Source organism: Coenobita brevimanus, chromosome 61 (genome assembly GCF_032717465.1).
Source record: "Coenobita brevimanus isolate Jiangsu-jjx chromosome 61, ASM3271746v2, whole genome shotgun sequence".
Classification (NCBI taxonomy): Eukaryota; Metazoa; Arthropoda; class Malacostraca; order Decapoda; family Coenobitidae; genus Coenobita; species Coenobita brevimanus.
Genome location: NC_137014.1, coordinates 44,767,765 through 44,782,764, shown reverse-complemented (window position 1 = coordinate 44,782,764; position 15,000 = coordinate 44,767,765). Strand labels below are relative to the sequence as shown.

At 44.5% G+C, this 15,000-nt stretch overlaps 1 protein-coding gene across 1 annotated transcript in view; it reads left to right on the top strand.

Moving 5' to 3' along the window:
- The window catches only part of LOC145403787 (uncharacterized), a 64,018-nt gene that overhangs the window by 30,955 nt on the left and 18,063 nt on the right, over nucleotides 1–15,000 (top strand). Inside the window, 2 exon segments of the mRNA XM_080275466.1 lie at nucleotides 3,636–3,829; nucleotides 7,375–7,523. Coding sequence (XP_080131592.1) covers nucleotides 3,636–3,829; nucleotides 7,375–7,523 — 343 coding nt within the window.

Genomic DNA, 15,000 nt, shown 5'->3' with positions numbered 1-15,000 from the left:
AGGGGGTTGGCTCTACTGACACTGCTGTAGTCTGCCTCAAGTGCTGTATTTACTGTAATGGCTTTGTACTTCGCCAAATCATTACCCTCTCTAGTGGATCAGTATTTTTCTGTACCCAACGGGGGCTTAGCTGTATCGACTCTGCTGTAGTCTAGCCCTGTACTCGCTGTAATGGCTTTGTACTTCGCCAAATATATATTACTCTTGTAGTTAATTCAAGTACTTTTATGTAGCCAGGAAGGGCTTACTTGTACACACACTGCTGTAGTTTCCCCCTCTCACCATGTACTGTATTTTTTGTAACTGGCTTTGTACTTGGTCAGGCGCCTAAATTAGTCAAACCAGCGGCTGTAATATATTCTGTAACACCTTCACTACGATGATACACTCCTTTATTTTCTTCTAACACTTCCTAGATGACTTTATTCAGCTTAGGAGAGACCTTTGACTGAATGGGGGTGAAAATTTCCTGAAACCTACAAGAAGAAAAAAGGAAGGAAGAAAGAAAGAAAGAAAGGAAGGATGGAAAGAACAAAGAAAGAGGAAAACAACGAAGAAAAATCAAGACCAAGAAGATGAAGAGGAAAAAACAAAGAAAAAGAAGAAAGACGAAGGAGCAGGGGTTGACAGTGAAGCCCCACGTGTCTGAAAATCCCTCCTAGGCTGAACAAAATCGTCTGAGGTTGGCTATGAAAATAAATCGGACATTGTGTGATTCAGCTGAAGGACTTGACTTGCTTTACTCACTTGTGGCTGCCCTTTTCTTCCCCCTGCCTCTCTCCCTCCCTCCCTCCCTCCCTCTCTCCCCTCACCCCCTCCCTCTTCTCCCTCCCTCTCTTCCTCCTTTCACCCACTTCACATCCCCTCCATACCTTTTCCCACTCATCGTCTCTCCTTCCTATTTTCCATCCCTTCTTATCTCGTCTCTTATCCCCTCCTCTCTTCCCTTTCTCCACCCCTCTCCCCATTCTCTCTTGTCCCTTCCCCTACCCCAATACTCCCCCTCTCCCTCCCTCCCCCCTTCCCCTTCCCTCACCCCCTCCTTCCCCAACCCCTTCCTCTTTCTCTCTCTCTCTTCCTTCACCTCAACCACCCATCATCTCTTTCATTCCTTCCTTCCTCCCTCTCTCCTTTTCCCTCCCCCTCCTCCTACCCCTCCCTCTCCCTCCCCCTCCTTCTCCCCTTCCCTCTCCCTCTCCCTTTCCGCCACAAAGTCTGCCTTGCCAATAGAAATCCTTATTTTTTTCTTAAATTCTGCTTTAAAATTCATACTATAGTTTCATACGGTATTCTCGAAACTCACACACTTACATATACTCCTGTCACTCCTACATACATACATACATACATATATATATACATCATTCATATCGTCACACACACACACACACACACACACACACACACACACACACACACACACACACATATCCATATATAGAGTCATACACAATATCCTCACATCACACACACACACACACACACACACACACACACACACACTCAACAAAGGAATCTGTTTACATTGCATGTGTTTAGATATATTGGTGAACTGTCTCTGTGCAAACATGTATTTTGTTTTACGTGTTTGGTAATGATGGATTGTGTTTACCGGCCCCGCTGTGTGTGTGTGTGTGTGTGTGTGTGTGTGTGTGTGTGTGTGTGTGTGTGTGTGTGTTTGTGAGAGAGAGAGAGAGAGAGAGAGAGAGAGAGAGAGAGAGAGAGAGAGAATGTGAAGCGCGCATGTGAGACTGGTCCGTGTAAATTATTTGTATGTACGTGTATGTATGTACGTATAGCGGGCCACATGTGCATGATAAAACGCACACAGCATGTACACCAAGCACAACAGTGAGAGTCATGCATGTTGATTTGTAGTAATATCACGAGGCACTATTTAAAACACGGATTTTTGTGTTTCGTAGGTGTGTGTGTGTGTGTGTGTGTGTGTGTGTGTGTGTGTGTGTGTGTGTGTGTGTGTGTGTGTGTGTGTGTGTGTGTGTGTGTGTGTGTGTGTGTGTGTGTGTGTGTCAGGTATTACAAGATTACACATTCATAAGGTCACAGGTAAATTAAAGGGAATGAACCAGGTGTGGCCAAGGTGCAGGCAACCCCACAACACCTGAGAAAGAACACCTGAGCATCCATATTGCGAGACAGGTGTAGCTGGCTTGTCTCCCTCGCTGCTGCATACACTGTTACGTGGCATGCAGGCTAAATACACCTAACACCTACACTTGCTCCATGACAAACTTGAGCCTGGATACACCTTCGTCCTCTCCTTTTACAAATAGCCATAAATACCTTGTGCATCAGGTGACTGCCTCCTCACCTGAAAGAGAGAGGGAAAAAAATGTCAGATGAAATATAAGTACACGCCTTTGACATCCAGGGTTAAGTAGAATAAACTATCCCAAAAAAATATTAAGAGGAACCCAAAATTTAAAATATATGGCAAAAAATATCATAGAAAAAACATGTAGAAAAAAAATCGCCATAAATTTTGTCTCTACTGGAAGGAGTTCAAAAAATAATTCAGCTGTGTCTTGTAAGGTGTCTGTGTTTGTTTGTTGTTGTTGTTGTTTGTGAAGGTAAACAAACAGGTAAGATTGTATGTTCGTTTTGTCGTCGTGATGTTTGTTCGTGGGACGTATTCTCGTGGGCTTAGGATCCTCCCTAGCACTTCTTCGTTACTAGCATATTCATACAGATGCCCAATAAATATTCTCACCAATTCATCTATGCAAATCAGGTCGATAAAGAAATAAGAATAAACTAAATATTAAAGACGATATTTGCTCAAATTTTCGTCGGATTAGGAAGTTCCCCAACACCTTTTCCTAAGCGATTTATTCTGTTTATTACACCTTACGGTCCTCTTCTGTGATACATAATTCCCTCCAATGCAAATTAGGTCAATAAAGAAATAAAGAATAACCTAAATAATAACGAAGGTATTTTACCACATTTTCGTTGGATTAGGAAGCTCCCCAACACCTTTTCCTAAGCGATTTATTTTGTTTATTACACCTTCCTGTCCTCTTCTGTGTTGCATATTTTCTTCCATTACCACCATACCCTCCATAAATAATGTACAATGGAATATTAACCATCTATATCCAAAGACAAATCGCTGAGGAGGAGGTGTTAGGGAGCTTCCTTAAGTGGTGAGAGTACAAGACATTGGCCCCTTCACTACGACGATCCCCTAACAGCTTCCCCCAGGCGATTTATTCCTTTACTAACCCCTTCAAAACAAACACCCAAGACTAAAGAAGCTGTCTAGAGGTAACAATAACACATCCTCGGCGAGAAGAGTAATTTTTTCTTGTATTCGTATTATTTATTTCACAGCGATATTAAATAATGGAAAATATTTAAAATTGAAAGGAATATTGGGGGGTAATATACAGGGGGAAGAAAAACTAGTCACGAAGAAGTGCCAGTGGGTTTCCTAATGCTACCGGGATGCGGCCTACGCTGTGTTGTTATAGTGATTAATTGATGCATACTTATACTGTTCTCTCTCTCTCTCCCCCCACCTTTACCCATCCCCTCTCTCTCTCTCCCCCCTTCTCTCCATCACCTCTCTCTCTCTCTCTCTCTCTCTCTCTCCTCCCCTCCACCCCCTCCAGGTGCAGGTGTGGAAGCGGCGATGCTGGGTGGTGGTGAGGGGCGACCGCTCCCCCGAAGACGGCAGTGGGGGGCGTGGGGGGCAGCTCTCCCTCAGCGTGGAGATCTACACACGGCATGAAGGATCGAACCACCCCACTGAGGGAACCATACTGCACCTCGACCTCGTGCACAGGATACGCAGGGCCAAGTCCAAGTGAGTTAACCCCTAAAGTGAGTGAGTGAGTGGGTGGGTGGGTGGGTGGTTGGGTGAGTAGGTGGGTGGGTGGGTGGGCGGGTGAATGAGTGAGTGAGTGAGAGAAAGATCTTTGCTGAAACGAATGAGTATGTAAGGAGGTATGTAATTAACACAGAAGCGACCAACCTGAACTCATACCTCGGGCACAGGATCAGGTGAACGAAGTGAGTAATCCCTAAGTTTATTATCCCTGAGTTTAACAGGGATAATGCTCTTCAGGGGGGACAGCCCCCCTCACCTAATTACAAATTCTCAGAAATTGTGAAAGGAAGGCAGGTATGGCTGTGATATCTTAGTACAAGCTGTGCAATGGACTCTCATCCACAATGCAATACGGGGAGAGCGTGATCCAACCAACGATTCTTGGGGGGGGTCAGCCCTCCAAAACTATAAAGAATACAAAATAGGGGCAGGAGGGCACATATCACTTTGGTATCTTAGTACATGTTGTAGAATACTCATCTGTAATGCAACACTTGGAGAGTGTGATCCCCCAATGATTCCGGGGGGACCAGACCCCCGTCCGAATTGAGTACAGCCGATCTGAGCGAGCACACAGAAGCAGTAGTGGCTTCCTTAGGTCGGTGGCTGGCCTAGTTTTGAGTGGCTTTATAGTTAGGTTTATGGGTGGTCTGGATGGTTAATGTCATGGGGGAATTAGGGGGGGCAAAGCTCCCCCTGCAGTTAGGTATCCGGTTTTGGTATCTTCCATTTTTTCTTATACTTTTTCACGTGTTTTGATCAATTTTTTGAGGTCACTTGTCGGAAATGCCCGTTTTTGCTGTGGGAGGGCGTGCAGAGGGGGGCAAAACAGCAAACAGGGCATTTGTGATGAAAACGACCATAAAAACATTCGAAATGAAAAACCATCAGACAAAATGCAAGTCAAAACTAAAACAAAGGGATGAGTTAATGTAAAAAAAAAAAAAAAAAAAAATCCGTTTCCTCTAGCCCTTCTCTTTCTTCTTCCTTTGTCTTTCTCCCTCTCTCTCTCTCCCTCCGAGTAACAAATATTTGGCCCCGTGCCCGCAAGCTACAATAAATACCCGCGCTCGAGTTAGTGGGAGCAGGAGGCGGAGGAGGAGAGGGGGTCGGGGGGGAGGCAAAGAAAGCGGCGAAAGGATAATGTGCCTGAGGGCTGGGCTGTGGGGGGCAGGGTAGGAAAAATAGCGAAGTACCCCCGTTAATCATACTCAGACAAATACCGTTTTTTATGGCGCGTGTAAAAGAGAAAATGAGAACTCCGCCCCTCTCTTTCCCGCCATCATAACAACACATTCCCATAATTTACGACTTGTGGTGGCTGAGGTCAGGGGATAATGGCCTCTCTGTTTTTTTTTTTTTTCATTCTTTTCTTCATATTACGTAACTCCGTGAGGAAATTTTCGAGTACTGTGGCTGTACGTTGTGGATGTTTTAGGCCAAGATATAAGGGGTTTAAGGAGGTAGAGGGGGCCATTTGGAGAGGGGAGAGGGGGGACTTCAGGAGAGGGGTGAGCGACTTTAGGAGACTTTTAAGTATTTTGGGGTTAACATCAGGGTATTTGTATGTCGAATTTAGAGTATAATTTTAAGGGAAATGTATAGGTATATATAGTTTTCTTTCAGGGTATGGTAAGGATTAAGGAGACGGAGTGTTTCCCGGTTTTGGTAAATGAAATTGGAAGGTTTGCGATCTGAAATTTTAGGTTGTTTTGAAGTTAATGTGGTGTACTGTAGTTGCCTTTGTGGATTTCGTACCTCTCTCTCTCTCTCTCTCTCTCTCTCTCTCTCTCTCTCTCTCTCTCTGCGCGGTAAACAGACTCGTGAGTGACGGATAATCACAAAGTTTCTCTCTCTATGTCTAAAGTTTGAAAGGATCTCGAATCTAAAGAGAGAGAGAGAGGGGGGGGGTGGAGTGGGTTACGGAATTGTGTGTGAGGCGGGGCGTGTAGTGCGTATATTTGTGTGTGTGTGTGTGTGTGTGTGTGTGTGTGTGTGTGTGTGTGTGTGTGTGTGTGTGTGTGTGTGTGTGTGTGTGTGTGTGTGCCTTTGATCAACGGGGTAACATCGCCACAAAGACTCACACACGCTGTTTACATAATATTCCCGCTTCTACGTTCCGGCGGTGCTCCTACCCCCCTCCCCCCCAAAAAAAAAGAGAGAGAGAGAGAGAGAGAGGGAAGGAAAATATATATGCTTACACACTAAATAAACGCTTAATTAAGAGCTTTTTTCTGAACGTTATGTGTTTCCTCTGACGTGATGCGATAGGTACAAAAATGACAAAAATACTGGGATTAATTCCTTACATTGATGATGGTTTACATTATGAGAAAAGAAGAGAGAGAGAGAGAGAGAGAGAGAGAGAGAGAGGGAGAGGCATACTTTACACATTCATACAATTCTACACTTACACCACCACACACATACACATCAACACTAAAACCATTCCCCACCTCACACACACACACACACACACACACACACACACACACACTTAAATAACTCGCTCTCTGAATACTTAATAACCCACTTCCGGTCCCTGCACACCTGTCAAGAAAAATCGCTCCTAAACCCTTTCCCTCACCTCAAAGACCAAAGGCACCTGAGCACCGCCAGGTAGATTTTTAATTAACACCTTCAGACCGAGGACGCGGTGGCGGGACGGGGTGGAGAGGTGACTGGGTACGGCTGGGAGGCTTACAAACACCTCTTCCTCACCGATTTATTTCTGATTCTGCTCCCTTAACATATCCTTGTGTGTTATTTATGCAAGCTATGTCGATACTGAAAAGACATAAGAAGCAAACCTGGGGATATCAGTGAATAGTTTAGAAAATAAATCGCTATGGAAGTGGTGTTAGGGAGACTCCTGGCGCGACGAGCATACGGGTCAGAGGGAGGGCAACCCAAGCATTATACTCCTTTCACCTTAACTTGGCCCAGATTCTCATCCTTTTGCAGCTCATTTCACGTGAATCAGCGGCAGAAAGAGACAATACTACGGCTCTACATCATTTCCACGGGACTTCTTCGTGACTAGCTTCGCATTCCAGTGTCAATCTCTCCTTACAGCCACGCATTCACGATAGAGAGATGGTAATTTTAAGCCAAGTTATAGTAAAATGAGTACAGTAACCACCACCTCTAGTTATACCACCTATACCAAATTCAGACCTGGCATGGTGGTATTAGAGTCACCAAATTAATACCCAAGCGAGCGGTGTTAGCTGGTGTTATGGTATTGCCTGGAGTGTTAAAGCTGGTGTTATGGTATTAGCTGGGGTGTTAATGCTGGTGTTATGGTATTAATTGGGATGTTGAAGCTGGTGGTATGGTATTAGCTGGGGTGTTAAAGCTGGTGTTATGGTATTAGTTGGGGTGTATACTGGTGTTATGGTATTAGCTGGGGTGTATACTGGTGTTATGGTATTAATTGGGATGTTAAAGCTGGTGTTATGGTATTCGTTGGGGTGTTGAAGCTAATCTAACCTAACCTAATCTACCCCCCTGCCCTCCAGATCGCACCCCTACGCGTTTGAGGTGTGCGGACGTCGAGGTGAGGCGCTCCTGTACCTGAGTGGCCAGAGTGAGTCAGAGTCGCAGAGGTGGATGGCAGACATCAGGAATATTCTCTGGCCCCCCACCTACCTGGAGGCCATCAGGAGAGGTGGGTGGAAGGGTGGAGGTGGGTGGAGGGAAGTGGAAGAGTGGATGTCGGTGAAGGGATGTGGAAGGGTGGATGTGGGTGGAGGGAAGTGGAAGGGTGACTGTGGGTGGAAGGAAGTGGAAGGGTGACTGTGGGTGGAGGGAAGTGGAAGAGTGGAGGCGGGTGGAGGAAAAAGGATGGGGATAACGAGGTGCACGAGTGAGTGATGAGAAGAAATCAATGAACGAGCGAGTGATGTAAACAAAAAAATATATATATATATATGGTTGGTGAGTGGAAGATGTGGGTGGAGGAAAGTGGGTGGAAGATGTGGGTGGAGGATTGTGGGTGGAAGAGTGAATGTGGGTGGAGGAAAGTGGGTGGGAGAGGGGATGTGGGTGGAGGAAAGTAGGCGGAAGAGTGAATGTGGGAGGAGGAAAGTGGGTGGAAGAGTGGATGCGGGTGGAGGAAAGTGGGTGGAAGAGCGGATGTGGGTGGAGGAAAGTGGGTGGACAAAATCAAATAAACGGGTAAGCGATAAGAAAGAGAAAAAAAGAAAGAAGAAACCCAAGGATGAAATATGCAAATCCGGAATACTCTAATCTGCATAATGACAAATCTGAAGGACCTGAATGACTGAAGGGGAAGGAAATGATGGAGGAAGGAGTAATGAGGGTAAAAATAAAAATAAATAACCATGAAATTTGTTAATGGATCGGGAGACGTACTGCCATCTTGAGAATTACGAAGAAACTACTGAAAGACGATGAGAATATAGATAGATTTTTTTATTTATATTTATCTGCTTATTTTCTTACCTCGTAGTGAAGGGGTAGCTTATTCTTTCTTTCTTTCTTCCCTACTTTTTTTCGCTACGGCTTTCCTCTTCCCTCCATCCTTCCTTCTTTTTTTTTCCGTTCCATCTTCTCCCTCCTCTCCTTCCTTCCTTCCTTCCCCTCCCCCCCTCCATCCTTTCTTCCTTTCCTCCTTCCTTCTTCTTCCTCCTTCCCATCCCCCTTCCATCTGTTCTTCCTTCCGTCCTTCCTTCATCTTCCTCCTGCCTTCCCTCCATCATCCTTTCTTCCTTCCATCCTTCCTTCCCTCCTCCATCCTTCCTTCCCACCTCCATCCTTTCTTCCTTTCATCCTCCAGCCTTTCTTCCTTTCATCCTTCCTTCCTTCCCTTTCTTACTGTTTCCTTCCTTGCTCTTTCCCGTCCTCTCTCCTTCCTCCCCTCTGTCCTTCCTTCCTTCCTTCCTTCCTTCCTTCCCTGTTTAATCTCGCAGAGGTTGCTATCTCTTATCTCTCTTTTGCTATCTTTCCCTCCAAACATGTGTGTCTCACTCACTCTAATCTCTGCCTCTCTTGCTCACACTGAATTTCGACTTCCCGATGGACAGATAGACAGATAGATAGATAGATAGACAGATATAGACAGACAGATTATACAGATACAAACAAAGACGGATAGATTAGATAGACAACACAGACATTCAGATAGACAGATAGATAGACAGATTATACAGATACAAACAAAGACGGATAGATTAGATAGACAACCCAGACATATAGATAGATAGATAGATAGACAGAGACAGATAGATAGAGTTGACATACAAAGACGAATAGATTAGACAGACAACCCAGACAGACAGACAGACAGACAAATAGACAGAAATAGATATCAAAGAAACACATTATCTAACCACGTATTACGCAACCTTATAATTCCAAATCCCTTCAAAATTAATGACGATCCAGATGTCAAAATGTTTCAGGAAAAAATCGAGTTCAGAGCCACCTCGAAAAATCTCCTTGATCCTTATTCAAACTGACCCCAATTAATCACAGGGCAATTACGGTGACTAATGACTGTGCTGGGGGGTAATTAACTTTTTTTTAATTAGGTGCTCGAAATTTTGAGTTGGGATTATCAAAAATGGTTCAAATTGAGGCTGTGGTGTAAGTTATGATTTTTTTTCATAGGAGTAACTAGACAAGGGATTTTTTTTTTACTCCTTTCCCTTCATCATCCTGTAGAAAATATTTATAACCTGTAAATATTTGCGTCTTGTAGCTAATGATGATGATGATGATGATGATGAGGAGGAGGAGGAGGAGGAAGAGGAGGAGGAGAAGGAAGAGGAGGAAGAGGACCCTAATCTGAATAAGGTTTTCTGTTATGCTATCTAGATTTCTCTCCATAAATTCGTTCTGTCTCTCTCTCTCTCTCTCTCTCTCTGTCTCTGCCTCCACCACCCTATCTACCACTCTTCCTACTTCCGTCTACCCAATCTACCCATTCCCGTCCCAACTTACCATCCTCTACTCCTTCTGCCTACCTCTCCCTTGCCTATCTACCCTGCCTAACTCTTTCCCTACCTACCTACCTGCCTCTCTCTCTGCCTATCCCCCCGCCACCCTGCCTATTACTCTCTCTACCTACCACCCTGCCTAAATATCACCTTGCCTACCTCCCATCTTACCTACCTTCCTCCCTTCCTGCCTACCCCCCTCTCTGCCTACCTCCTGCCACCTCCCTCTCCAATGTTCAGTGATTTTACTCTAGGGTCTGCCTCGTAAAGTCAAAGGGGGGGACTCTCTCTCTCTCTCTCTCTCTCTCTCTCTCTCTCTCTCTCTCTCTCTCTCTCTCAGATGTCAATTACGGCGACAGATAAATGACACGCCCACATACACACCTACACGCACACACACACACACACACACACACACACACACACACACACACACACACACGCGCGCGCACTCACACTCACTCATACACACACACACACACACACACACACACACACACACACACACACACACACACACACACACACACACACACACAGCCATTCATCAGTAGTGGTAAATGAACACATGGGAATAGTGATCCCCTCCCATCTCTCTCTCTCTCTCTCTCTCTCTCTCTCTCTTGGTCCCCCTTCCTCTCTCTTTCTCTTTTTTTGACCCCCCCTCCCTCTCTCTCTTTTGGTCACCCTTCCTCTCTTTCTTTTGTCTCTCCCTCTCTCTTTCTCTTTTTGACCCTTCCTCTGTCCATCGTTTCTTCCTACTCTCTTTCCTTCCTCTCTCCCTCTCTTTTTCCTCCGATTGCTCCTTCCTCCCTCCCTACCTTTCCTTTCTTCCCTCTCTCTCTCTCTCTCTCTCTCTCTCTCTCTCTCTCTCTCTCTCTCTCTCTCTCTCTCTCTCACTCCTGCTTCTGTCTTTCTTTTGTCTGTCGATTCAGGAGTGGAGGAAGGAGGGGGAAAGACGGAGGGTATATGAGAAAGAAAAACGGAAAGATGGAGAGAATGAATGAAGGAAGGAGGGAAGGAGGGAGGGAGGGAAGAGGAGGACAGAGACACAACTGGAGGAAAAGAGAGAGAGAGAGAGAGAAAGAGAGAAGGGGGAGGGAGGGGGGAGGGAGAGAGAGTGTGGGGTCAGTCAGTGTTCAGGAATAATTCATTTAACAACTCAAAGGGTCAAAGGTCAGGACAGAGTTAGTTCCGTGAGAGAGAGAGAGAGAGAGAGAGAGAGAGAGAGAGAGAGAATAAAACTGGGTCATACTTAGAGTCGTTGTGGTGAAGATTTCGCAACAACGCTTCCTCATCGACTTATTCCGCGATTTTAATTTCGCAACCTCTCTCTCTCTCTCTCTCTCTCTCTCTCTCTCTCTCTCTCTCTCTCTCTCTCTCTCCACACCTGAGTATCCAGTAGCGTTCTATTAATGCGAATAATTTTGATATGAAAGCGACATGAGGGACATGTAATAAACGGATCTTGAATTTGGCGCTCTGTTCCCTCTTTGTCACGTAAAAAAAATGAATCAAAAACAAAAATATATTACGGCGTCATATGCAGTCTAAATCGCTTACGAGAACGTCTTAAGAAATCTCCAAAGCCACAGGGAAAACGATCCTCAGGGAAACAGTTCCAGAGTTGACCCAAATCGTAAAAAAAAAGAGAGAAAGAAAATGGAAAAAGAAACAGAACGACAATTTATAAAGAAAAAAAACAAATAAAAACGATAAATTATGACAAATGTGTGTGTGTGTGTGTGTGTGTGTGTGTGTGTGTGTGTGTGTGTGTGTGTGTGTGTGTGTGTGTGTGTGTGCCGGTGCTGCGTGCCCGCCTTAAAGGGACGGGATGCAAGTCAGGGTGAGAGAATTGTAATGTGTGTGTGTGTGTGTGTGTGTGTGTGTGTGTGTGTGTGTGTGTGTGTGTGTGTGTGTGTGTGTGTGTGTGTGTGTGTGTGTGTGTGTGAGAGGGAGAGAGAGAGAGAGAGAGAAAATAGAGGGAGATAGATAGATAGATAGATGATGGATAGATAGATAGAACAGATAGACAGATAGATACAGACATACACAGACAGACAGACAGACAGATAGATAGATAGATAGATAAACACAGATAAACGAATATATAGGAGAGAGAGAGAGAGAGAGAGAGAGAGAGAGAGAGAGAGAGAGAGAGAGAGAGAGAGGCTAAATCCTGCTACGTGGAATCCAGTACGACTTAAAGGGTATGGTCCCGGGTTCGATCCAGCTTCCGATTTCCTCCTAATTCCTCCACCGTATTTATTCTGCCTGAGGAGCTACGAGGCGATTTGTAAATAGATTTTTAATATCTACTTTTATCTACTATCTACTTTCATCTATCTACTTTTATCTACTATCTACTTTTATCTACTACCTACTTTTATCTATCTACTTTTATCTACTATCTACTTTTATCTCATCTATTTCTATCTACTTTATTATCTATCTATTATCTACTTCGTTTATCTATCTACTTTTCTATCTACCACTATCTACTTCGGTTATTATCCACTTTTTTATATTTATTCCATTGTTTCGTTAATATAATAGTTTGGAGAAAGAAAGGGCTCTCTCTCTCTCTCTCTCTCTCTCTCTCTCTCTCTCTCTCTCTCTCGTTCCCAGCGGCACAAATCTTCGTTTACCTGGCGTGAGAGAGAGAATGTGGAGGAGGAGGAGGAGGAGGGAAGAAAGAGAGAAAGAATGGAGGGAAGACGTGATAAGAGAGAAGAGAGTAAGAAAACTGAGAGAAATAGGAGCACATGGAAGGAAGGAAGGAAGAAGGAGGGAGAGAGACGTAAGGAGCATAGGGGGTAAGGAGAAGCAGGAGGTGGGGAGAGGGAGGGAGGGAGGAAGGAGGTGCAGGGGAGAGAGAAGAGGAGGAGGGGAGGGGAGAAGGAAGAAGGAAGGGAGAGGTAAGGTCAAGGAAGAAACCACGCCTAATTTTGCGAACTTATAAGTAATTAGAGGATAATGTATCAAGTAACCATGCATTCGTCATCCAAGCATATTTATCTCATCTATACATACATACATATACATACATACACACATATACATACATACATACATACATATATTCATACATATATACATACATACATACATCTTGCGGTTTCTTGCAAGGTCGTAAAATTCTACGGTACTCTCTCGCCATGTTTCAAAATTAGGTTAGCCGCCTCGCCAGTCAAGGAACCTCCCTAACACCTTTCTTTTAGCGACTTAACTTCTTTATTGTACCTTACTGCCCTCCTCTGTGCTACATAAATCCTCCTAGTGACACCATACTCTGCATAAATAACCTACAAAAGGATATTACCCAGCCAAAAAAAAAAAAAATCTCGCATATATATTTACTTCCTGATCGTGATAGGAAAATTTAACATTTCTATTTATCATATATATATATTTATTTATTTATTTTACAAGCCTGACAAGATCCTGCCATGAAATATGAAAAAGTGTTCGTCAGTGCTTCGACAATATTTCCGATAGATAGATAGATAGATACAGAGGGATATACATATAGACAGAGAGACAGATATACACAGTAGAGAGATAGATAAATAGATCGACAGATAGATAGATAGATAGACAGACAGACAGACGGAAAAACACATACAGCTTCCTCAACCTATGCCTGTGACCTTCTAACCTAACCTTTTCTCTCTCTCTCTCTCTCTCTCTCTCTCTCTCTCTCTCTCTCTCTCTCACCTGACCTTATCTACCCACCTAGCCTCACCTGGCGACCTGATCACCCCTAGAAGGTCAGGTCGCGGCTGGGGGTCAGGTGAAATAAGGTCAGAGTATGAGTACCACATTCTGATTCTCTCTCTCTCTCTCTCTCTCTCTCTCTCTCTCTCACACACACACACACACACACACACAATTTTCGCCCTCTACAGTGTTCTCTCTCTCTCTCTCTCTCTCTCTCTCTCTCTCTCTCTCTAATTAACTGGTCAGATTTCCCCGAAAACCACCACTCCCAACACCATCCATTCACTCGATTAATCAACTACAACCATCAACAACAATTCATCACAACCACAATCATCAATACCTTACACCTGAGACAGCCTACCACAACTACCACCACACTTACCACAACCACCACAATTACCACCACACTTACCACAACTACCACCATCCACCACAATTACAACCACAACCACCATCACTACACCACACAACCCTATCCACCTACCACAACCATCACAACCACACAAACCATTACAATAACCACTGTCTATTACAACCACAACTACCACCACGAGAGAGAGAGAGAGAGAGAGAGAGAGAGAGAGAGAGAGAGAGAGAGAATTACCACTTATCACACGACTTTGATAGAGATACACAGACAGATAGATAGATAGATAGATAGACAGATAGATAGACAGATTATGCAAGTTTTCACCCAATCAATTTAATCTCCAGAATCTCATCTTGAAAATTGCTGACAGATTAAAGATACACACAGTCTCTCTCTCTCTCTCTCTCTCTCTCTCTCTCTCTCTCTCTCTAGTGGCAATGTTGGTAGTTGTGGTGGTGATAATGGTGGTGATGGTCACGATGATAATAGGGACTCGGCTGAGATGGTGGTAATTGTGGTAGATGTGGTGGTAGTTGTGGTAGATGTGGTGGTAGTTGTGGTAGATGTGGTGGTAGTTGTGGTAGATATGGTAGTAGATGTGGTGGTAGTTGTGGTAGATGTGGCTGTTGTAGATATGGTGGTAGTTGTGGTAGATGTGGTGGTAGCTGTGGCAGATGTGGTGGTAGTTGTGGTAGGTGTGGTGGTAGTTGCGGTAGCTGTGGTGGTAGCTGTTGTAGATATGGTGGTAGTTGTGGTAGATGTGGTGGCAGTTGTGGTAGATGTGGTGGTAGCTGTGGCAGATGTGGTGGTAGTTGTGGTAGATGTGGTGGTAGTTGTGGTAGATGTGGTGGTAGCTGTGGCAGATGTGGTGGTAGTTGTGGTAGATGTGGTGGTAGTTGTGGTAGATGTGGTAGATGTGGTGGTAGTTGTGGTTGATCTTGTGGTAGTTGTGGTAGGTGTGGTGGTAGGTGTGGTGGTAGCTGTGGTAGTTGTGGTGGCACCTGTGGTAGATGTTGTGGTAGTTGTGGTAGCTGTGGTGGTAGCTGTTGTAGATATGGTGGTAGTTGTGGTAGATGTGGTGGTAGTTGTGG